We start from the raw sequence: 24,345 nt of genomic DNA, 5'->3' as shown, positions 1-24,345 counted from the left end.
CTGGACAGTTTACCAATGATGATGGTAACAAAAAGGCCACATGGTAGCCAGACTCAGAGTATACTGCAAGGCCATTAGCAAATACCTCAGCAGGAGGGTAGGAGAATGAACAAACACAGAGATGGAGCCACCCTGTGGAAGAGACAGAGCTTTCCATTAAAACTGACAGAGAGGGGAAGAAGTTTCCAGGGCAAGGATATGAGAACCAGGACTGCATCCAGACAGCATGGAATAGCGGAGATGAGACCAAATAGAAGCAGGAAAACTAGCCAAGGCCACTTCTGAATCAAACAGCCTGGGAAGAAGAACCGTTTAGATTTAGTCATCACTAAGCAGCAGAGAAAACGCAAGAGGAGGGAGATGACATCAGCTGTGACTAAGGCACACAGAGGGTATATTTGGAGGGAAGGTGAGAGAGTCATTTTAAAGAAGCACTTAAAGCTAGTTAGCCACTAAGAAGTATGACAGATGTGTAAATCTCGCTTAGAAAGGCAATCCTGGTGGACATGAGAGAAAGATTATCCAGCAAACAAGAGAAGAAAGCAGGCTTTTCTAGAAAACTCACATTTAGCCAAAGAAAAAATGCAGGAAGAAGAAAGAAGGAGAAACCTATCTATGCCTCACAAGCGGGAGGATTATCTAGAAATGTGATACTCTGGTATGTCCAACCGGCTGACATTGTAAACAATGCTGTCATTTATAAAGTTCACACGTGACAACTGTGCAACTGAGTTTCCACAAATCCACAAAATCTCAAAACCAATTTCTCTTAACATGTTGAAGTAAGCTTATGATTTTGTATTGGGCTACATCTATAGCTACCCTTGACCACACGCAGTGCACAGGTCATGGGTCAGACATGCTTAGACAATGGTATCATGAGACTTTTGCTCAACAAACCAAAGAGTATATAGTAATAGAAAACCAGTTTTTCAATGTACCAATAAACCTGTGAGAGGAATAAATGTATAGAATCCCCAAACTAGGCACAAACAGGAACATAGAACTTAATGAATTAATTTTCAGGCCTCTTGGGGTCTGTGAGATGGGAAATGAAGCTGTGGGCTCACCCATGATGAGACTTATATTGGAAACTTCTTTCAAAGAAGCCTGGCCTTCAAAATGCTTACCTCATAAGCCGGAGATAAATGGGACATAATCTCTTTTTGGTTCTAAGAGAACCTAAGCCTGAATTACTGATGCTGACCAAAGAAGAAAACATACATCTGACCACTGTCTACCTAGAGACTTGCCAGCCAAAGGTCAGCCTAGCATGTTTCCTAAATCAGAAAATGAATGGTTCCCAAAACATCCAAAGGAGAATGAATTTATAACCTTCTCAAGCTGATTTAGGGCCTTGGCAGAAGAAATTCAGAACCCTTTCAATTCCAGGCTCAGAGTATTTCCATAGATAATATTCCAAAGAACAGGAGATTCCAGGTAGTAATCAGCAATACAATAAACATACTCCCAATACTCCCCTTTTGTAGAAAAGCCACAAAGACTGAATTTTAATAATTGGACACTACGATAAGTACTCTTTGAAAGGAAGGGCTGTGGAGTGAGAAGGAAGACTCGAGAGACTTTGTGTGTGTGTTTTGGAGCAGGGGTGGGGGTTGTATATGTGAGTGCAATGCTTAGAGAAGCCAGAAGAGGGCATCAGATTTCCTGGAGTGAGAGTTACAGGCAATTGTGAGCCATCTGATGTAGTTCCTGAGGACTGATCTCAGGTCTTCTATAAGAGCACTTAAGTGAACCTGGAGTTCACCAATTAGGTCAGGTTCCAGGGATCTTCCTACCTCTCTTGACCTCCTCAGCAACGGGATTATAAGCACACACCATCATGGTCAGTTTTCTAAATGTAGGTTCTGGAAATTGAACTTGGATTTGCATGCTCTGCTGACGAAGCCATCTCCTCAGTCCTGATTTTAATGAAGTGTAAGTTTCGGTGCCATTTTGGAATAGTTCTAAATGAATGGGTCGGGGTGGAAACGGAGATGATGGTCTTGAGTTCTGGAGTAGATGTTGATGAGGCACAGGCAGGCAGGTAATTCAGTTCTTTTGAAGCAGACAACAGTTCTGAGGGGTATCTAGATAAGACCCTGAGTCCAGGAGCTGGTCAGTGCTGAGAAGAACCAAGCACAGTCAAAGGCTTTGAGGAAGACGGCAGTTAGGGGGAGAGATCAAAGAGAAAGAAAGGCTAAGTCTCTGAGAAGGCAAGACAGGAGATTGAAAAATATGGCTAGTTTCTTAATTAGCTAATTTTACTGCTTATTCAAGGGAAAATGTCTTGACCAAAAAGAAAAAGAAAATCCAAGACATATTATATAGTACTTAAGCCATATGTATGTCGAGAGCACAGAAATGTGTATAGGTACTTCTCATTTTAATTCTCAACTCAAAACGCTATTTCCTTTGATCTGTTGATTCTGTAATCAACCTAAAAAGGAGTCCACTAAATCTTTGCCTCATTTAAAATTTTAATATAATCTAGAAATATTTCTTCATTTCTCAGCTGAATAACAAAGGTAGAGAATAAAACTCCCCCTGGATTCTGTATTCACAGGCTCATTTATACCTCTCAAATAATCAAAAGTATGTGTGTGTGCATAACTCACTGCATTAATTTTTATGTAATTATTCTTATAAGCCAGTACATTTAGAGTTGAGCAGGAGAATATACAGGTAAAATGGTCCAGAGCTTAAGTCACATGGCAGGTTTTGATTTCATCAAAGTCAGACCCCACCAAAAAGACCCAGATCTCATCATTACCCATTGTACATATGAACTGAAATGTCACACTTCTGCCTCCAAGAATATACATTACTTTGTGTTAGTCAAAAATAGAAACACACACTTAGAAAAATCTAGGCAAGGAGAAATAAGCAGCAGATACTATGAAAACCAAACGTAGTGACCAAGGAAACTAATGCCTACCAATGTTGAGAAGGTTAGTTAAAGACACTGCTCCCATCTTTGGAGACAACATGCCACTAGCCACAGCTAAGGCTGGGCAAGTCAGTTAGTTGCTTTGCTCCTGAAATTTGAGACAGCCAGTACAAGTTCCCTTGCCCTTGCCTGCCTCAACAGACACAAGGTCAGATGTATCATGCTCCCCGATGAAAACAAAAGCTGCACCTTCATAACTGCTCATCAGCTCACAGAGGAATGACGGGGAAATACTGTGGTTCTAAACCTTGATCCAGAATATCACCAAGAAACGGGAAGTGCAAATACAAATGTGAAGGAGCCATGTTTCCCTGAAGGCAGTCTGCGTCTGCACGGGCTGCAAAAACGGAAAGGAGGATGGAAAGCACTCTCTGAAGGATCATTTCATTCCACAGCATCACTTCTCCTAGTCTGCACTCCTGGTTGCCATGCTTTCTGGGTTCAAAACTCCGATGACTTCCAGTGAGTCCTTTATCAACTTACAACCCATGGTTTGTGAATAATACTACTAATCTTTATATAGCACCTTTCTTTTAAAGGGCTTAAAGTTCCCCCCACACTATCACAATTCCTTTATTAATAGTCTGTGAGGAGTTGTAGGAGTCATCCATATTTCTCACACCTGCTGGGAAAATGGTGGGCTAATAAGAGAACAGCTGGCATTTACTGGGCACTTACTGAGTGTCAGGCAGTGTTGGCAGCACTTTACATTGAATCCTCACAAAAACTCTCTGGGGTAAAAACTGTTATTATCCCTGCTGCAGATGAGAACACTGAAGCACATAAATATTATGTGACTTCCAAAGTCTCTATGCAGGAAACTCCCTCTGATAGAGGTCGCTGAACCCATGGCCTAAGCTAGCAGTAGCATACTGGACGAGCTTTGCAGTCAAGTCCCTCACAGATCTCTGTATCAGTGGCTGCTGGGAGCTGGGCACCTGCACCTAATGCTTTCTATCTAAACAGTGCCTTTCAAACCTTCTGGACCATGAGTTGTAAGTAAGGAATTAACTATAACCCCATTGCCGTGCACACTGCCTCCCACATGCACACATCCTTAGAAGAGACATCTCAGGAAACTATACAGCCCTATTCTGTTGTGCTCTTCATGTTTTCTACTCTAGTCTATTTAAAGAGATGCACCAATTCATGAGTCACTAATAGGTTGGGACTGATACATTAAAAAACTTTCATCTAGCTGGATATAGTGGTGCGTACCTTTAAAGCCAGCACTTGGGAGGAAGACGCAGGAGGTGAATGTCTGTGAATTCAAGGCCAGCCTGGTCTACAAAGAGAAACCCTGTTTCAAAAAAAAAAAACCCAAGAAACTCTCATCTAAAATTTTATTATTTCTGATTGCCCCATTTGAGAACAAAATGACCAAACAATCAAGGAACTCAGTGAATGAACTTTGTCATTTGCCATATTTTTGTTGTTTTGACAAACTCTGCTTTCTGTTGTCTTCCCACACTTTGCACACAGGTACATGACTCTGGTTTCTCCTTTCAGAATACCACAGTTCTTACAAAGCCACTTTATTTACATAAAACTTATGCTGAGCCATGTGGAATTTGTGAGAACTTTTGGTGTTTGAAAAGCAAAGATCAAACAAGAAGAATTTCGGCTGAAACAGAAACTGCCACCTAAAAGCCATGCACACTTTACTGTCTGAGACGGTCAAGTTAATAGTTTGGAGTGGACTCTGTGCTGCTATAAAAGCTCCAGTTCAATTTAAAGTTTTAGTCTTGACTTGAACACGTTGAGTGGTGAAGATGGTAATGCTAAGAAGGCAAGAGAGGGCCGAAGGGGCGGCCTGATAGAATATCCACTCAGTCCATTCATCCCATGACTGGTCTTGGAGCCCAGCTTTCTTGGCCTCCAGACACCATTCCTTGCATTCAACAAGTTTATTTCAGACTTCCAATAGTGACAGCAATCACTGAGATAATCCACACTAGTTTATAATGAATGAATGAATGAAATGTCTGCCCTGACAGTGCTGAAGCAGGCATGGGCAGCCTGCAGATGGCAGCTCGGTTGAACTTGTCCATATAGGCTTTCATGGTCTAAGTTGATGAGGACGAGTGACCAGGTCCCTTCCTCAAGAGGGTATGAGATCTCATTACAGATGGTTGTAAGCCACCATGTGGTTGCTAGGCACTGAACTCAGGACCTTTGGAAGTGCAGCCAGTGCTCTTAACCACTGAGCCATACACTAGTTTAATAGTTTTGCAAATATTCACAAAATGGTTCTGTTCTTGTAGGAGTCCTTATTGTTCAATGCAATCACACTTAGATTATGCTGCCAGGCAGTCTCCTGAGCATACTTTTGAATCCCCACTGTGGCAGTTTGAAAATTTTTGTTTACCCCTGTCTCACAGGAGTAATTTCTCTTTTTCCTTTCTAAACTCTGCCCCCAAAATGGGGGCCCGAGGCCTCAATCCTCTGCCTTCTTCAGGATCCAGATCTAGAAAGGACTTCTCTTTTTCCTGCATTAAAGGGGGAACATTTATCCTTTCCTCTGTCCACAAATCCTTCATTCATCTTTCTCATACATTAAAGGGTAAAATTTTCTTCCCTGGATATGGCTGCTACTCCTACTTTCCTTGCTTTTTCCTTCTTCCCCTTGCTTCCTTTGCTTTCTTCCTTTTTTCCTCTCTCTTTCCTTTTCTCATTCTTTACAAACTGATCTCCCTTTAAATCCCTGCAAGTTGACCTATGTCTCCTCCTAAGTATTCAACCAGTTAAGCCTGGCACTGGAGTAGACACTGGACATATGAAGATAAGGAGAGGTTTCTCCTCCCTGCCCTTCTGCTTCAACTACTCCCCCAAAGGAAATCTTTTCCTGACTTTACTCTCAGCAGAGTGCCACCCTTCCCATCGTTCAAGCTTCAGAGCCAAGGTGAATGCCTCCATGTCCCCACCCTTTCTGACCAAATTGCTGCCCACGTCTGTGGAGTCCCTTGTCCTACTGCTTCCCACCTTGGTCCTTGTCTAGGGCTTGTGGTTCTCCAGTCCAGGTCTTTGTTTTACCTGACGGTATCTTTATTTTATCACTTTTCCTTCTGAACCTTAGCAGGTCTCTGTTACTTCCTAGGGCACAAGCTTCCCATGGTAGCATTAGCCTTCACCAGATGATCGCAGATCTCATCCTAGCTCCATCTCAGACACCCTGAAATGTTGCAAGCTTTTCCTCTTCTGTACTGAGGGCCAGGTCTTGCCTGTAGCCTGAAATCTCACTTTTTCTTCTTTCCTGGCCCACCAGGAACTGAATTCATCCTTTAAGGTTTAACACCTAGTGGGTATCAAATCCACAGAGGCTTTTCCAACCTCCTTCAGAGAGACACTCCCCATTAATTTCCTCTTTATTCCTCTTGCCCAACTGAATGCACACTACCTTATATTGGAGCTACACATATTTGCCATGCCATTTCCACCAGACTATTAGTATCATTCATCCAGCACTATTTTTCAACTTTCTTGGTTGTTTCTTGATACTACCCAACACAGAACTTGGAAATGAACTCAATTTAGGGACGCAGTATCAATAGTGGACCTGTTTATTGTATTGCTTTAGTGACTGATGCGCACATTTTGAAGGATGAATTTTAATAGTTAAAAAATTGGATATGAGAATGAAGTTTTCCAAATCCTTTGTGTGAGCAATTCAGTCTAATTTTTCCCCTAGGATATAGCATTACTGACATCCTAAGGAAAGAAGTAAGAATTTCCAGCACAGACATGAAAAACAATCCATGTACCCCAATCTTGAATATCAAATTCTCTGTGGATGCCTCCTTCCAGTGGCAGATATAGGATTCTAAGTCCTAACAGAAAGATCTATTCCACTCATTTTCATATAATTATTTTTCTATCACTTCTAACAAAACAGTTTAATTAAAATCCTGTCATTACAAGAGCCCTATGTGTGGGCTGTGGATGTAGCTCAGTGGTAGACTGCCTATCTAGCTGTGTTCCATTCTCAGCCAACACTTCCCCAAACAAAGCAAAAGCTTTCTTGTACAGAAGCCACTATACTGAGGCTAGAGAGAAAAAGGGTGATGCCTGCCCTGATAAGCTCACAGAATGGATAGGGAGGGATGGTAAAGAAAATTACAACATAATTATCACACAAGGAAGCTATTATATGTACTCTAAGAAAGGAACCTAACAATGAAACAGACAATAATTTCTTGAGGGGATCAGACATGGCATGGGATAACAACTCAGACTGAGCAAGACACTAAAGGATGATTGGAGGATAGACATTTCAGAGACAAGTGGACTATAAGTTAAAGTGATAAAAATCTAATCTAAGAAACAGCTGTTTAGACCAGAGAGCCACAGGCAGTCTTGCATGGTTAGAGTATAGGGTATAAATCATGAAGAGTCTCTGAGGCTTTTATGGGGGCAGTGGCATGATTGTACTTTTTTTGAAATAGGGTCTTACTATGCAGCCCTGGTTGGCCTGGAACTTTACATGTAGACCCAGGGTAACATTGAACTCACAGAAATAACTTGCTTCTGTCACCTAAGTGCTGGTGGGTTAAAGGCATGCACCACCATGCACAGAGGCACAACTGTAAATTCAAAACAAAAAAGCACAAGGTATAATAGCACTATTTAGGAAAAATGGAATGGGAGGGCAGTGAATGAGGCAGAAGAAATTTAGAAGTATGGTTTAATTGAGGAAGCACAAACAGAAATGGGGAAAAATAGATGAGTAACAAGTAGGACCTACAGGAGCTGCAACTGATGTATTTATGAGAGGAAATTCAGATTAAAAGGTAACTTCAGGTTACTGAACATGAACAAGTGAGGATCCTCAAGCTTGGAGGACATAGAGGACAAAACATGGCTTAAGAAGTATAGAGAGAAGACAGATTAGAGTGCCAATGTACTTGTAAAGCACATGGACTTCTGGAAGGGGGTTCACTGGGATTAGGGACATTGGATTCACTCCAGGGAAATGTCAGGGCTAGACTTAGAAGCCATGTACACAGTAGTGATAACTCCATTTATGTGATTAAGTGAAATTACCATGGCAAAGTTGATAACATAAAGGGAACTGAAAACTGAGGTTGGAACACTAAAAAGACATTTACATTGAAGGAAAAGGCAAGGGCAGTAAAGGCTGAGGGAAAAAAAGGTCAAGATGGTACAGCAAAACAATAGTCAAGTATAAGGAGTTCAGTTTTGTTGAATGTGGGAAGAGATGAAATCAAATGCAGATGGAAATCAGATAATACATTTGGCCAATAAGAGGCCAAGAGTTCTGTATTACTTAGTTTTCTATCACTGTGATAAAATATCCTGATAAAAGCAACTCAAGGGATAAAGGGTTTATTTTGGCTCACAGTTCAAAGGTACAGTCCATCACTGCAGGGAAGTCACAGCAGTAGTAGCTAGAGACAGTTGATCACATCACACTCACAGTCAGAAAGCTGAGAACAATGAATGTTCAAGTTCAACTAGCTTTCTCCTTTTTGTGCCCTCTAGGACCTAAGCTCAGGGAAGGGTGCTGTCCAATTTTAGAGTAGACCTTCCCACAATTAATCTGATCAAATTAATCCTCCACACACACAAATTTCCAAGGGAAGAAAGCAAACAATAGTCTTACCTAGCTATGACCCCTATGAACTATAACAACCAGCATGGCACAGTAACCATAAGGGTGCAATAGTGGCACATATATCTTGGTGATAACCAAAAACACTCTAGTTGGACATAAGACCTGCTCAACAAGTGATGTGTGATTTCCCTCTGTATGCTGTGATTACCACTGATAAATAAAGGAATTGCTTTGGGCCTATAGCAGAGCTATAGGGGAACAGAGCTAGGCAGGGGAAACTAAGCTGAATGCTGGGAGAAAGAAAGGCGGAGAAAGGGAGAAGCCTTTAGCACCATCAGAGCCAGATGGAACTTTGCCAATAAGCCACTGCCACGTGGCAATACACAGATTAATGGAGATGGGTTAAATTCAGATGTAAGAGTTAGCCAATAAGAAGCTAGAGCTAATGGGCCAAGCAGTGATTTAAATAATATGGCTTCTATGTGATTATTTCAGGTTGAGCATCCAGGAGCCAACCAGTGGCCTTCCTCCAATAAACGAGAGAGAAATCATGCCTGGTACTAGAAATCTAACCAACAGCGCAGGGCCAGAGAAGTCATGGATCTTGGGGGAGAACCTAAAACTTCTGCTTTCTAAATCAATGTAATTCATAACTATATTCTAAATGTTTATCCTTGTGCTCACAGATAAGTGTAGTTTTTACCCCTTATCAAAGAAACTTCTCTTTGCAACAGATGGAGATCAATACTGAAAACTACAACTGATCAAAATGCAGAGAACTAGAGATTATGTGATGCCCAGTTCCAACTGATACATCTACAACACAATTCCTACATCTATAGCTCAGGGTTCATTTGGGAAGAAGGAGCAGAAAGATTGTAAGAGCCAGAGGAACAGAAAGCTTGCTGTGAAATCGTGTTCCCAACAAATGTCAGAGTCTACACCTATAAAGTCGCATCAACATGACTGCCCAAACAAGATAGCTAACATGGAAACAAGAAACCTCACAGAGCCTCAACCCTAAACAAAGAGCTATGGATAAGTAGGAAGTGCTGAGAGTGGGAAAATGGTCTTCTCAGGAAAAAGCTTTCTAATTATATCAGATGGTCAGACCATATGTGTGTGTATATGTGTGTATCTGTGTATGCATGCATGTGTAACAACAATTAAAGAAATAAGGGGGCATGAGCTTGAAAGAGGAGGGAACAAGTGGTGCACAGGAGGAGTTGGAGAGAGGAAAAAGGAAGGGGGAATATGATATAGTTATATTGTACTTTCAAAGTACACTAATTTATATAGTCCCTCAGAGGTGTTCTAAGAGGTTTGTTTCCCAGATAATCTTAAACTCCATCAAGTTGACAATTAACACTAACCATTACCAGATCCTTGAAGGAACTGGCAATAACGCTTGATTTTGGCATGTTACAGGAATGAATGAGTAAGTGAATTGGGGAAATTAGTGAAGTTTACCATTTAAGTAGAAACGTGTAGTTTAAGGGAAAAACTGGCCTGCCACTTGGACTATTTTTTTAGGGGAATAAGGTTTAAAAGACACAAAGATGTCAAAGAAAAGAGAAAGGTAATGGATTAAGATTTGGGAGGAAGATGGAGTAGGGCTTCAGCTTTTTCAAACCTGCTTGTGAGCTATTTCTTAAATTTATAATAATACAAAAATAGATGTGCATAAACCAAGACACAAATGTTTCTTGACAAAAAAAAAAAAACAATTTCAGTCTCACGTTCATGACAGTTTAAAGGATCTGTTGCTATAAAATATTTACTCTAGTAAAGTTAAAAATATTTATATAGAAACATTTTTAAACTCTCATTTGATGAGAAATATAGAAAACTTTGGTAGAATCATTCCCAAAGCACATCACATTTTCATCTGCCATTAACATAAGAGCACTCATTGGATCCTCCTGATGGCTTCTCCCTTCTACCAGGTGAGCATTTCCAGTGACTCCAAAAACTGCTGGTGGTAAGATCCAGAGAGAGAAATGTCTTGTCTCACTAGAAAAAAAAAAACCTAACCAAAAACCAAACTAAAACAACCTACCATGACAACAAATGAAATAGCACAAAAAAGAAAGAGAAAAACAATACATAACAATTTGGTGGTATGATCCTGCTTCCTCACACTTCATTCAGTCTCCTACATACAGCAAAGCTGTTTTGGGATAGGCATGAAGCCCTAGGTTTGATCCTCAGTGCCACATAAACCAGACAAGGTAACGGGACCAACACTGGGGAGGTAGAGGCAAGAGGATTAGAAATTCAAAGTCATTCTCAGCTATATAGTGAATTTAGGCCAGCCTGGGCAACATAAGACCTCATTTAAAAAAATAGCTAATTAATAAAACTATTTATACATTTTAAAAGAATTATTTCTTTTCCTTGTTCTCCCCTCAATGAGTGTTCACCTCTAAGTTTATTGAGATTGAAGCAGAGGAGGAAGATAGAGATAAGAGGATGCCAGCAAGGTATAGCAGTAGGAAAAAAAAGTTGAGCCTGATGACAGACACTTGTCATTCAGCACTCAAGAGGCTGAGGTAATATGATCATGGATTTCAGGTTAGCCTAGGCATATGCAGGTCAAGTCAGCAGAGTGCTCACTTCACATGCATAAGGCCCTGGGTTCCATCCAAGCATCAAAGAAACCAGCCATGGTGGTACAAGCTGGTAATCCCAGTTGAGGTGAAGGCAGGAGTATCAGAAGCTCAAGGCAATCCTTGGATGCATAGAAAGTTTGTCTGAGATACATGGTACCCTGTCTCATAGAAGGGAGGGAGAGAAGGATGGATGGGTGAAGGAAGGAACAGCTGCAGAGACAGAGAGAGACACACAGAGAAAGACACACACAGAGAGACATAGATGGGGAAGGAGGGAGAGGGAAAGAAAGGGGGGAAGAGAGAGGTGAGGAGAGAGAGAAATATGTTTTTGTTTAAATGATCTTAGGATCAGTGGATTTGTTCCCATTTTGAACTTATGCCACAAAAGTCTGGCTTACTTTGCTTGTTAGCACCAAAATGAAAGTCATGAATTCTGGGAAGAGACTTAAGAGTACAGTTCTAAGGTATTTTATTTTCTTACTATCACAGACAAGGTTTTAAAGGGCACACTTATCACTGGAAAGCACAAGAGCATCCCAAGCTATTTCATACTAGCAGGGGGAGACCCTTCTGGAACTGAGTAGATCATATTTAAAATTTACCACACCAGAAAATACAAAGCAGTGGATCCAGGAAAGAGAAGCCCAATGCAAGGCAGTTTTCACAGAGAAGACCCTACAGAGTATGTGGGTGCTTAGGGGAGCCCTGGACTTTACCAGACTGTGTGCCAGAGGAAAGGCATATCTTGTGAGGATCTCAAACATATCTCTTCTGCTGTGGCCTTCCTGCTTCAACGCGAACCTCAGGTTTCTCAAATCCTAGGCAAAGGAGAAAGCAGAGTTGAGTCTTCAAGGAAAAACATAATTAGCAAAAGAACTCTTCAATTAAGGGAGAAGATTCACTTACATATAAGGGTGATTTATCTAGACTACTAAGAAAATTACATTTTTCTATATCTTGATTTCTGAAGTTTAAGAAGAACTGGAGATAGTTCCACTGTAGCCAAGAAAGTAAAGACTAACCACTTCACCAAACCAAACCAAAGTGCTGAAGATGAGACAGCAGAAACACATTCTAGCAAAAAAAAAAAAACACCCAACCATGCCTTGTTCTTTGCCTGTTCACTCTCCACCCCTATGTTCACTGCTTTGCAAGGAACTTCTAATTATTAAACATTATTTAAGTCACATAAAGTTTCAAGAGTACCTGCTATCAAATATAATCTCAATATTGTTAAATGTGTCATTAAAACACAAACATTCTCTCCATGATTGGCACTTTATGTTCTCATACAAGCAATATAAGTAATAAACTTTTACTATTCAATTCTAATTTCAGAGTTCTATATAAGCCACATTAATGCAGTCCACATTAGATATTATTTTACTCTCAGGAACTATAAATTAATCAAAACCATATTTTAATGGCAGCTCCCCACACACATATCTTTAATAGGCAAGAAACACTTTTAAACTGACTCAAAATAATACAGGGTCCCATAATATGTTTGTATTAAACAGAGTATTCTATCTTATTTTTAAGAATGAATTTTTTTCTGTATTGAACTTTCAATTCTTTTTTACTTTATTTTTTAAAAAACTATCTTTTTTTCATTTTACATACCAATCCCAGTTCTCACTCCCTTCCCTCTTCCTGTTCCCTCCACCTTTCCTCGCACGCCACCCCATCCACTCCTCAGAGAGGGTAAGGCACATTGCTTTGAGAAAGGACCAAGGCCCTCCCTACTATATCTAGGCTGAGCAAGGTATTCATCCAAAGAGAATGGGTTCCCAAAAAGCCAGTACAAGTTGTAGGGATAAGTTATGGTCCCACTGTCAGTGGCCCCACAGTCTGCCCCCGCCATACAACTGTCACCCACATTCCAAGGGACTAGTTTGGTCCTATGCTGGTTCCTTCCCGGTCAGGCTGGAGTTGGTGAGCTCCCATTAGCTCAGGTAAACTGTTTTAGTGGTTGAGCCCATCATGGTCTTGACCTCTTTGCTCATATTCTCACTCTTCCCACTGGACTTTGGGAGCTCAGTCCAGGGCTCTGCTGTGGGTCTTTGTCTCTGTTTCCATCAGTTGATGGATAGAGGATCGATGGTGACATTTAAGACAGTCATTAATCTGACTATAGGACAAGGCCAGTTTGGGCACCCTTTCTACTATTGCTTAGGGTCTTAGCTGGGGTCATCCTGGGAATTTTTCTAGTGCCAGGTTTCTTGCTAGCCCCATAATGGCTCCCTCAATCAAGATATCTCTTTCCTTCTCTCTGTCTCTGTTCTTCCCCCATCTCAACTATCCTGTTCCCTCAAGTTCTCCTAGCCCCTTTCCTTTTCCTTCCACTCTTCCTTCTCTCTCCATCTTCATACTCCCAGTTTTCTCAGGAGATCTTGTCTATTTCCCTTCCCAGGGGGATCTAAATATGCTTCTCTTAGGGTTTTTCTTGTTACTTAGCTTATCTGGGGTCTTGAATTATAGGCTTGTTATCCTTTGCTTTACAGCTAGTATCCACTTATGAGTACATACCATGCTCATCTTTCTGAGTCAGGATGTTTTTTTTTTCACTTCCATCCATTTGCATGCAAATTTCAAGATGTCATTTTTAAAAAATTTATTTATTTATTATTTATTTATTTATTTATTTATTTATTTAACCGCTGAGCAGTACTTCATTGTGTAAATGTACTATATTTTCTTTATCCATTCTTGGTTGAGGGGCATTTAGGTTGTTTCCATTTTCTAGCTATTACAAATGCTGCTGCTATCCCAAAGTCAAGTTGAAGAGTGGGAGGAGTGATAATATGAGCAAAGAGGTCAAGACCATGATGAGTTCACCCAATGAAACAGTTTATCTGAGCTAATGGGAGCTCACCAACTCTAGCCTGACTGAGAAGGAACAAGTATAGGACCACACTAGTCCTTCTGAATGTGGTTGACAGTTGCATGGCTGGGGCAGACTGGGGAGGGCAGGATTTATCCCTACTGCATGTACTGGCTTTTTGGGATCCTATTCTCTTTGGATGATACCTTGCTCAGCATGTATATAGTAGGGAGGGCCTTGGTCCTTCTCCAAAGCAATGTGTCTTACCCTCTCTGCGGACTGGATGGGGGTGGGGTGGGAGGGTGTGTGGAGGGAATGAGAGGAGGGGAGGGAGTGGGAACTTGGATTGGTATATATAATGAAAAAAGATAGTTTGTTTTCCTTTTTAAAAAATAAAACTAAAAAACAAATGCTGCTGCTATGAACACAGTTGAACAAATGTCCTTGTAGTATGACTGAGCATTCTTTGGGTATATGCTCAAGAGTGGTATTACTGGGTCCTGAGGTAGGTTGATTCCTAATTTTCTGAGAAACCACCATACAGATTTCCAAAGTGGTTGTACAAGTTTACATTCCCACTGGCAATGGAAGAGTGAACCTTCCCCTTACAGAATAAGCTATCATTGATGTTTTGATCTTAGCCATTCTGACAGGTGTAAGATGGTATCTCAGAGTCATTTTGATTTGCATTTCCCTGATGGCTAAGGATGTTGGACATTTCTTTAAGTGTCTTTGGCCATTTGAGATTCTTATATTGAGAAATCTCTGTTTAGTTCTGTACCCTGTTTTTTCAATTGGATTATTTAGTATTTTGATGTTTAATTTCTTGAGTTCTTTATATATTTTGGAGATCAGTCCTTTATCTGATGTGGGCTTGGTGAAGATCTTTTCCCACTCAGTAGGCTGCCTTTTTGTCTTAATGACTGTGCCCTTTGCTTTACAGAAGCTTCTCAGTTTCAGGAGGTCCCATTTATTTATTGTTGCCCTCAGTGTCTTATGCTACTGGGGTTATATTTATGAAGTGTTCTCCTGTGCCATGCATTGAAGGCTACTTCCCACTTTCTCTTCTATCAGGTTCAGTGTGGTCAGATTTATATTGAGGTCTTTAATCCATTTGGACTTGAGTTTTGTGCATGGTGATAAATATGGATCTATTTTCATTCTTCTACAGGTTGATATTCAGTTATGCCAGCACCATTTGTTGAAGATGCTTTCTTTTTCCATTGTTTAATTTTAGCTTTTTTGTCAAAAATCAGGTGTTCATAGGTGTGTGGATTAATATCTGGGTCTTCAATTCAATTCCTTGGTCAACCTTTCTGTTTTTATGCCAATACCAAGTTGTTTTCATTACTGTAGTTCTATAATAGAGCTTGATGTCAGGGATGGTGATGCTTCCAGAAGTTCCTTCTTATTGTACAAGATTCTTTTGGATATCCTGGGTTTTTTTGCTTTTCCATATGAAGTTGATTGTTGTTCTTTCAAGTCTTGAACTGTTTGCTTTACCTGTTTGATTGTGTTTTTCTTGGTTTTCTTTAAGAGATTTGTTAATTTCTTCCAATTTTTTGTCTTTTCCACCATTTCTTTAAGAGAATTTTTAATTTCCTCTTTAAAAGTCTTCATCATCCTAACAAAGTTACATTTAAAATATTTTTTTCCTGCTTCTTCTGGGTTAGGATGATCATGTCTTCCTGTTGTATGGCCACTGGGTTATGGTGTTACAATGCTGCTTTTTAGGTTGTTGAATGATTTCTTTCATTGGCGCCTACCCATCTCTTCCTCCAGTTGGTGCCAGCAGTGTCTTTGCCTCTTGTTTCAATCCTTGCAGTGGCTGTCTGTGTCTTTGGGCGCTGTTCTTGGTCTGCCCTGTACTGTCGCTGTCTGTGTGTCAGGGAGCCACTGAGGTCTCTCTTGGCCTGCTCTCTTGGTGTACTCTGTGCAGTCACAGCCTGTGCTTCAGAGTTCCTTTGAGGTCGCGGGAGGATAAGAGGGTTTGGGGGCAGAATGGACTTGTAGCTTACAGAGTCTAATCGATGGGGTGGGGTGTTGGAGCAATCTACCTGCAGGAAGGTTGTCTGCTGGCTAGAAAAGCTGTGGCAGGTGGGGGAGGGGCCGGAGGTTTTGCTCTGGTACTGAGGGCCTAGAGAGTTTGGTATCTAGCTGGGTGGGTGATCACTCACCTCTTGGCCCTCTCTTAAGAATAAATGTTTTTATGTTACTTTTGTTCAAAGCAATCAATCATGGACTCTGGGACTATCTAAGGAGTGAGCTAGACCTAGCCCCTACCATCTTACGACATTCATATTTTACAAAGAGATTTTTTGTTTATTTAATCAATAATACTTTTCAAAAAGATTTATCCTGCTTTTATTTATGTGTATGTGCACAGTATTAGATCCCCTGGAGTCAGAGGTGGTGGTAGGAAGCCTAATGTGTATTACTAAGAACTGAACTCATCCTCTGCCAAGAGCAGCAAGCACGGATGACTGCTAAGCCATCTTTCCAACCCAGAAATAAATTTAAGCTTCACAATTCCTCAGTCTGAAGGGCCAGAGAAGGCTTTGTCATATACAATACAAATGGCAAGTAAAGTAAGAAGACTCCATCCAAGACCGCCAATGAATGACCTGAGATCAATCATTCTGAACGCAGATGGCAGCTACTGAGCCTTGCCTGCTCTAGGATTTTATGTTTCCTTTTTTGTTTCTTTTTATTTTTATAACACTGGGGTAGAATCCAGGATTTCATGCATGCCAGGGATACACTCTACCACCCTGTTACACTTCAGGTCCATACTAAAAGCGTGTTACTGGAAAAAGTCCAAAAGTCAATTTATATCATATGCCCCCAAATCTTGGGATATTAGTTGTTGGCACATGATAACCACATGAAAGGAAACGTCATTTCAATCGAATGAGATACATCAAACAGGTTTCCAAGCAGCCCCAGGTGTAACAATATATAGCTGCCAGCTGTCGAGCCACAAGGACCTGTAAGAAACTTTCCTTCTAATGGTCACAGGGCACTGGTAGCACTACAACATCATTTTCCTAACCACTCTGTTTCAAATGAGACCATTTCCAAATCAATCTTCATTGTGATCCACCAGTGACTCAGAGAAATACCCTTTACATGGCAAAGCATGAATGACTCAAGCCACTTTCTGTCATCTGATTCAGATGCAATTACAGTAAAAAGACCTTTCTTACCAAAAAGAAAACTGAAATGAACAAGGCATATGACTCACAGGCAGCAGATGATCTAGTCTGGAACATAAATAGGAGCATACACTATGTCATACCTGGTTACTTCCAGCTTGACTCATCAACGAAGGGTAACTAGGAAATATCCTTGTAGTTTAAGAGACTCCCTGTTAGACTCAATGTGCTTACCAACTGGATCTCATGGAGATACTCAGTGGCTCAATTTTTACTAAAGAAAACATGTGACTATCTACCTTGCTGTGGGATAATCCTTCTATAAGCTGTGAATATACATTCTTCTCACTGGTTAATCTGTTTGCCATATAGCAAGGCAGAATAAGGCCAGGTGGGAAAGTCAAGCTGAAAATACAGAGAGGAGAAGGGTGGAGTCTGGGGGAAACACCAGCCAGCCTCCCAAGAATCAAGATGCCAGCAGACTGGTAATGCCATGGTCTTGTGGTTAATACAAATGGGTTAGTTTAAATATAAGGACTAGTTAGTAAAAGCCTGAACTAATTAGTTAATTGTAATTACTATTAAGCCCCTGAGTGATTATTTAGAAGCAGTTGTGGGACAGGGCAGAACAGAGAAAGCTCTGTTTACACTACTTCAATATACTATCCTGTCTTTAAACCAAGTAAGTAGAACTGGGAGAAAAGAGCAAGAGGACTCTCTGGCACTACTGTTTGCCCTGCTGTTTACAAAAAGACTTTAAATTGTTATCAGAGGTGGTAGAAAGCCTGCAGGGTAGTAATTCCCATATCCACAACTACCTTCTCTCCTGTGCCTGTATAAGGTCCATTGGAACCAGCTATTCTATGCAAGCTGCTACTGATGAGTGACAGCCACATGTACACAGCTAAAACAGCCAAGTGTAGGGATCCTTATTTGGGGAGAGAATGCAGTTGATTACCAACTGTAGGTGCAGGGTGATCTATGAAACAGGACAGTGTTTACCCCACTGTCGCAGACTGCTCTTATATCCATGCCAGGTCTGCTACTAAGAAAATGGAATGTGCCTTTTTTGACATCAGTGTTTCTTGGGAGGTAATTTTATTAAAAGGTTGTGCTATGGCTGGGTTAAGTGGCATATGCCTATAATCTCAGTACCTTGGAGGAAGATCAAGAGTTCAAGGCCAGCTTTGGCTGCATAGGGGTTCAAAACCAGCTTGAATGACATAAAACCCTGCCTTAAAAAATGTTTTATAAAACTACTATGAGTCAAAGGTCAATTAAAAACTTGACATATGCAATTTTAAGAGTATACTCTGTCTTATTCATTTGGGAGGATTAATATTTAAATATGAATTTTCCTATTGATGAGGCAACCAAGTACCTTATTGGAATGACAGTCACTTCAATATCATCAAATTATCAACTACACTGCCTTGAAGATTTACTATAATACCCCTTCCTTTCACACAAAGTGCAAAGACCCTTCTTTAAAGTAAATCTCTATACTTCGAGGCCTTAAACAGTAGCCAGTAGCTGGGATGGCAAAAAGAATAGGAAAACATGTCATATTTCAACAGAAATAAAGGCAGCTAAGGTGGGGCGTAGTGGAGAATCTCAGGGCAAGAGTACTCCTTTGGATTCTAGTTGCTTATATCCATGGTGATCTCTTACAAACTGGAGAGGAAAATTGTGTATTGAATTCCCAATGCAAACTAAGTATAGGAGTTTGGCTTTTAGAAATCACAGCACCAGAGACTAGAAAATGACTTAGGTTTTAAAACAGGTTCTTTCATTGGTCTTCGGCAACACCACGGCAAGTTATGACACTTTGTGAAGGCTTCATTCCCATATCATACAGAATAACGGGCTTGGAGAGCTCAAGACTCAGCACCTTCAGCCAGGCCACTCTGCATAGTCCTCAAGACAAAAACATTACTTTCCAAAACATACAGGAGCATATACAACAGATAGCTCATGTAACTCTTCACGACCTAAAATATTTGCTATCTGGACCTTTTTCTAAAAGTGCAGTGACCCCTGCAGTAGCAAGATGTCTGGCTGTTACCTGGGACAGTTTCTGAGTCCTGACCTTTAGAGCATACCTTAGAGTCAGCTCTGCACCAGAACTCAAAGATCTACATTTCTCAAAAGCTTTCTGGATGTCTTAATGTGCACATTTGAGGTCTACTGGGACAGATGGCCTCCAGATTCCTTCTAGCTCTTTCTAGAACTGAGCACCACACTATAAATAGTGGTCTTCTGATACCCAGTACATGGAAATCAGGTTGCTAGAAAACTTAACTGTTGTTCACAAAAGGGTTACCTCTGCCTATTTGGAGTTCAGCTTTGCCCTTAATTGCACCATAGCAGCTAACTCTTCTAAAATTCTCCATCTACACATTTGTCTGGGAGGGTTGTGCTCAGGAAAGAATGTCAAGTTCCTACTATGTGCTCAATAATTTTCTACTGTAACAATGGGCTAAACCTTGTCACAACTAATTTTCCCACTTATCATCCCCAAATAAAATGTTAGGCCACTGCCACTGAAAATGGTGGTTAGAGTTAAGGAGGCATCCTGCTTACAAAGGGCAAAATCTCTTCTATGCCTCTTTCCTTTCATAGTATGAAGGTGTCTAGATGGTGATACATGATGCCATAAAGAGCCAGGAAAACACTTTTAACTCAATCTTATGACTCCTGTGAACTTACAACTATAATTTAAAAGGAAGACAAAATGATGTACATGAGGGTGATCAATAGAACTAGAAGTAGCTGGGAGGACAATATTAGTCAACTCCATGGGATAGGCCTAGGATTGCAAACACTGAGGAGCAGTGTGAACTAAGATTTAGGAAGTGTTATCTGTAAACTTTTCTTCTGCCCCAGCAAGTTAATAAGCTGACCATTTCTTTGAGGAAGTCTTGACTACATGAGGCCCCGTGTATGTGAACTGTTTCCCCAGGCACTTTCTAAAATCTCAACTCACAAGAGAAGACTCAAGCCTAGAGATTTTGATGATTTTGAATTCAGAGACCCACCTGCCTCTGCCTCCCAAGGCTGGAATTAAAGGTGTATAGTATCACCCTTGAAAATGATTTTTATTTTGTAAGTCCATATTAATTTTCTACTAATCAATACTAATTTGCCGTTTTCTTTGTATAAGAAAGTAGCAAATCTCTTACTTTACAAGTAATATCTAGACCATAGGAATTTTCTCCTCTACTTGTCGCGCCTCCCATTTTTTCAATTCTTGATATCACACCCAGAGGAACATCAAGTATTAGGGAAGAATCCTGTAATAGACAAAATTACAAAAGTCAGTATTTCTGTCAGTATAATGAAAACATCAAAAACATGTCAAAATAATCACACACTTTCAATTTTTTAAACCTTTGATACATTAGCCATTTAAGAGTAAAAGTAGGATATAGATCACACATGAAAGAGCAAGCATTACAATAGGCAAGTATGCCATCAAAATGCATCCTCAACCATTTGGCATTATGTATAATTCCAGAGGCCTAGGAAGTCGCTCATAGTCTCTTCTGTTACTGTTATTTCCAGCTAAGTTGCATTCTTCCCTATTGTTCTACAGTCAGGACCAAGCACTTTGCTCAAAGTAAGCCTGTTGCCTAGAATGATACATCTTTCCCAACTACTAAAATTCTTCTGCTATCTGTAGCTCTGGCTCTACAAGTCTCATTTTTCCAATTGGCTCTAGTTACCTCTTCCTCTGCAAAAGCACCCAAGAGAGATTCCCATTGTATTACCTGCTTCTCTGTCTTCTCACCATGAATTTATTTCTTCACTAGAACCCAAGCACTTGTTTCATGGGTTGATAGTCAAGCCAAAGACTGGAAATATACACCAAGAAGAGCCATGAAAATATCCTATCCTTTGACCCAATCATTGTACTCCTAAAGAATTTACAGCAATAATAAAACAAGAGAAAAACTATACAGATGAAGATGCGTAAGGGGGAAGAGGTGGCTAGCAGAGAGAATAACAATCAATTTAAGAACAAGTATGTAGCTATTAGTATAATTATGGTATGTGGCCAAATAAGGTAAGGGGAATGAACAACAATAAAACATACACTGTGACAGAAAATACGTAATCAAATGGATTAAGGTACGAGTGGCCAAACCCGCTAACATTTATTCTCTCACAATTACACACACGTGCGCGTGCGTGCACACACACTTATCATATTCTTCTCTGCCCTTCTCCTCTCACACTGAACAATCACTTCTTTTGAACAAGTCCCTTTCCTATTTCCACGTACTTTTTTGTGACCTCTAAATTTAGTTAGAGTTGATTATATGAGTATAAATGTATGGTAATTTACAGGACCATGTGAAACTTATCAGTGACAATATCATTGAGGAATATGTCTTTTCTTCTACTAGCAACCATTAACTGTTCATCTGGGAGGGATGGGACCATAAGAGTCCCTCCACCTTCCGATGGAATGTTGTTGGGCTCAAGTCTTGTGCAAGTAGCCTCTGCTGTTGTGAATTTAAGGGCACCACGATCACGTTATATCCAGAAGACAGCATTTTGTAGCATTCCTTCCCATCATCTGACTCATATTCTTTCTGCCTCTCTTCTGTGATGCTCTCTGAGCCTTGAAGCAGATAATATACTTGCCCCATTTGGGGGGGCTGAGCATTCAACCTAAAATTTGCTTGAATGGTATGTTAAGCAATTGACAGTAACTAAAAAAATTTAAAGGTAGACAGATGTTTATTCTTTGAAAACGCCCTTTGGAGATACAAGGAAAATTTTTCCATTCATTTTTAAATCCTCTCCTTAAATAAAAAGAAAAAAAATAAAAAAAAACAAAGAAACTAAGTACTTCTTCAAAATTATGGTTAGGTCATGAGTTTACTAGAAATTCAATTTATAAATCTGTGGTTATATCTATACCATGGAAACAAATATATGTATACCTGGAAAACTTTTAGGTGCATCCTGCAGTATAAGTAAAGGCACAATGCTATGCAATTCTGTATGTATATACACAATATACTATTCTTTTTGTTTAAGGTTTGTTTATAGTCCAGGATAGCCTTGAACTTCAATCATTCTGCCCCATCCTCCTACTGTTGGGACTACAGACCTGTGCCACCATATTAGACTATGTAATAGTCTTGAAATGACAAGACAGGGATTGAGCACAGGGACACAGTTACCAGGAGATGAGGAGAGGAGAGTATGAGTATAAAGGATTCTTTTGTGGTGCTCTAACAGTTTTATATCTCCATTACTGATGGTGGTTACTTGGTAGCAAATGCTACAGAATGTATGAAGACACAGCTGTCAACATTCATGTACTGGTTAACTGTACTGTTTTATTGTTTGTACTGTGCTGAGAACCTCTCACACCCTCTTTCTCGTGTGTGTGTGTGTGTGTGTGTGTGTGTGTGTGTGTGTGTAGAGGCCACAGGAATACACCAGGTGTCCTGACTATCATTTGTCCCCCACCTTACTCCCATGAGACGGGTTCTCCTACTACTGCACCGAGTTCTCTTTCCCCTGCAGCTCTAGGGTTATAGGTATATGCACAGCCACACTTGGATTTTCTTACATGGGCATTGGGGAGGGTGCTGGTATCCAAATTCAGGTCCTCATGCTTACAAAGCAAGTGCTCTTACCCACTGAGCCATCTCTCTGGCCTCCTAAATTACTTTTGGTCAATCAAACAATATAGTTATTGGCAGCAGCTGGGAGATTAGTGCATGAGACCTCTCTGTATTTTGTGCAAGAACATGTGTGCTTGTGATTATTTAGAAATAAAAAGTAAAAAGTAAGTTTTGTTATCATGTAGAGAAAAACAGCACAAGCTCTTAATACGGTCAAAAGTGGCTCAAATCCGAGTTCTGACATTTATTAGCTGCTATCTCTAGGTCATACTAATCTGTACAGTGGTGATGATTTGAGATAATGGATTTAAAGGACCTGGCACAGTACCCACTGGTGGTAGCCAGAATATAATGAGAGTTGATATTGTTATCACTCTGATGATGGTAAAGTGCAACTTAACATCTGGAAGACATGACTGTGATCTGCACACAGAGCTTTGTCTTAGCATCTGTAAGGAGGCATGACTAGCTGTTGTATACATTCCTATGAAATACTATGCATTTCACAACAGGACTGAAAGCAAAAGCCCAAAGAGAAAACCCCGACTTAGTAACATATAAATAACTGTACATTGCAATGTATTTACTTCTTACTAAAGTCTATCTTAGCATTACCATGAAGTGTGGTATATTCTTGGACTATGCTGAGATTTATGAGTGTCGGCAAACTGGCTCCTAAGTATATGCACTACGTGCTACATAAAAGCCTGATATTCTAATATCAACATGGAAGCAAGAAGGTTTTTTTTTTGTTTGTTTTAAAGGCAGGAAGTGAGAAAACCAGTAAGATGATTCAGTGGGTAAAGGTACTTAGTGAGAAGCCTCAAGACCAGGGTTTCATCTTAGGAATCTACATGGAGCAAAGAGAGAATCTGATTCCTGCAAGTGGTCCACAGGTACTCCCCAAACCCCAGAAATAAAGACTTAAGTTTAAAAGTGAGATGAGATGTTTGTTTGCTTGTTTGAAATAGGGTCTCACTGTACAGCCCAGGATGGCCTGGAACTCACTATGTGTACCACAGACTGCCATCAAACTCTTGTGATCCTCTTGTCTCCACCTCCCAAGTGTTGGGATTATAGGTGTGAATCACCATGCCTAACTATAAGAGAGAACACTGCTGTTCTCTAATTGCTATGTAGAGGATCTCAAACTGCCCTGGTACAAGAAGCAGCACACAAAGCAATGAGGAGAACCAGCCAGCTCCTCACCTAAACCACACACAGTCTAATGAAGCTATTTCCAATGTTCATCCTGAATGACATGTTCTAGGTCTGATAACTCAGCAGGGTAAACAGGAAGATCCAGGAATAGGAAAATTAGTCCAACTCTCAGGAAACCTGAGTCATTAAATATTGAGTCTCAAAGGTCCATTCTAACTAAAAACCATGAGTTTCTATTCCTTGATGTTTCTAAAATAGTCGAGAAGAAATATGATAAACCAGCAAAGATAATGCATTCATCCACTTTCTTGTGAGGGAGAGCAGAAAAACTGTACTGAGCACTAGGGTCTGAGAAGCTAAGTTGCAGAGTTGCTCTTCTGGGTCTTAGGGCTCAGCTCTATCTGGGAAATAAAAAACAGGAACCCA

At 40.4% G+C, this 24,345-nt stretch overlaps 1 protein-coding gene across 4 annotated transcripts in view; it reads right to left on the bottom strand.

The window, feature by feature from the left end:
• Mtm1 (myotubularin 1) overlaps positions 1 to 24,345 on the bottom strand; it is a 118,102-nt gene that overhangs the window by 50,035 nt on the left and 43,722 nt on the right. For all 4 annotated transcript variants that reach the window (XM_038316810.2, XM_038316811.2, XM_038316812.2 and 1 more), the window contains 2 exons: positions 20,296 to 20,406; positions 11,851 to 11,952 (listed from right to left, as the gene is read on the bottom strand). In XM_038316810.2, coding sequence (XP_038172738.1) covers positions 11,851 to 11,952; positions 20,296 to 20,406 — 213 coding nt within the window. The remainder of the gene's footprint in view (positions 1 to 11,850; positions 11,953 to 20,295; positions 20,407 to 24,345) is intronic.

Source organism: Arvicola amphibius, chromosome X (assembly GCF_903992535.2).
Source record: "Arvicola amphibius chromosome X, mArvAmp1.2, whole genome shotgun sequence".
Classification (NCBI taxonomy): Eukaryota; Metazoa; Chordata; class Mammalia; order Rodentia; family Cricetidae; genus Arvicola; species Arvicola amphibius.
Note: the sequence above shows the minus strand (reverse complement) of the source record. Positions and strands in the feature narration are given on the sequence as shown.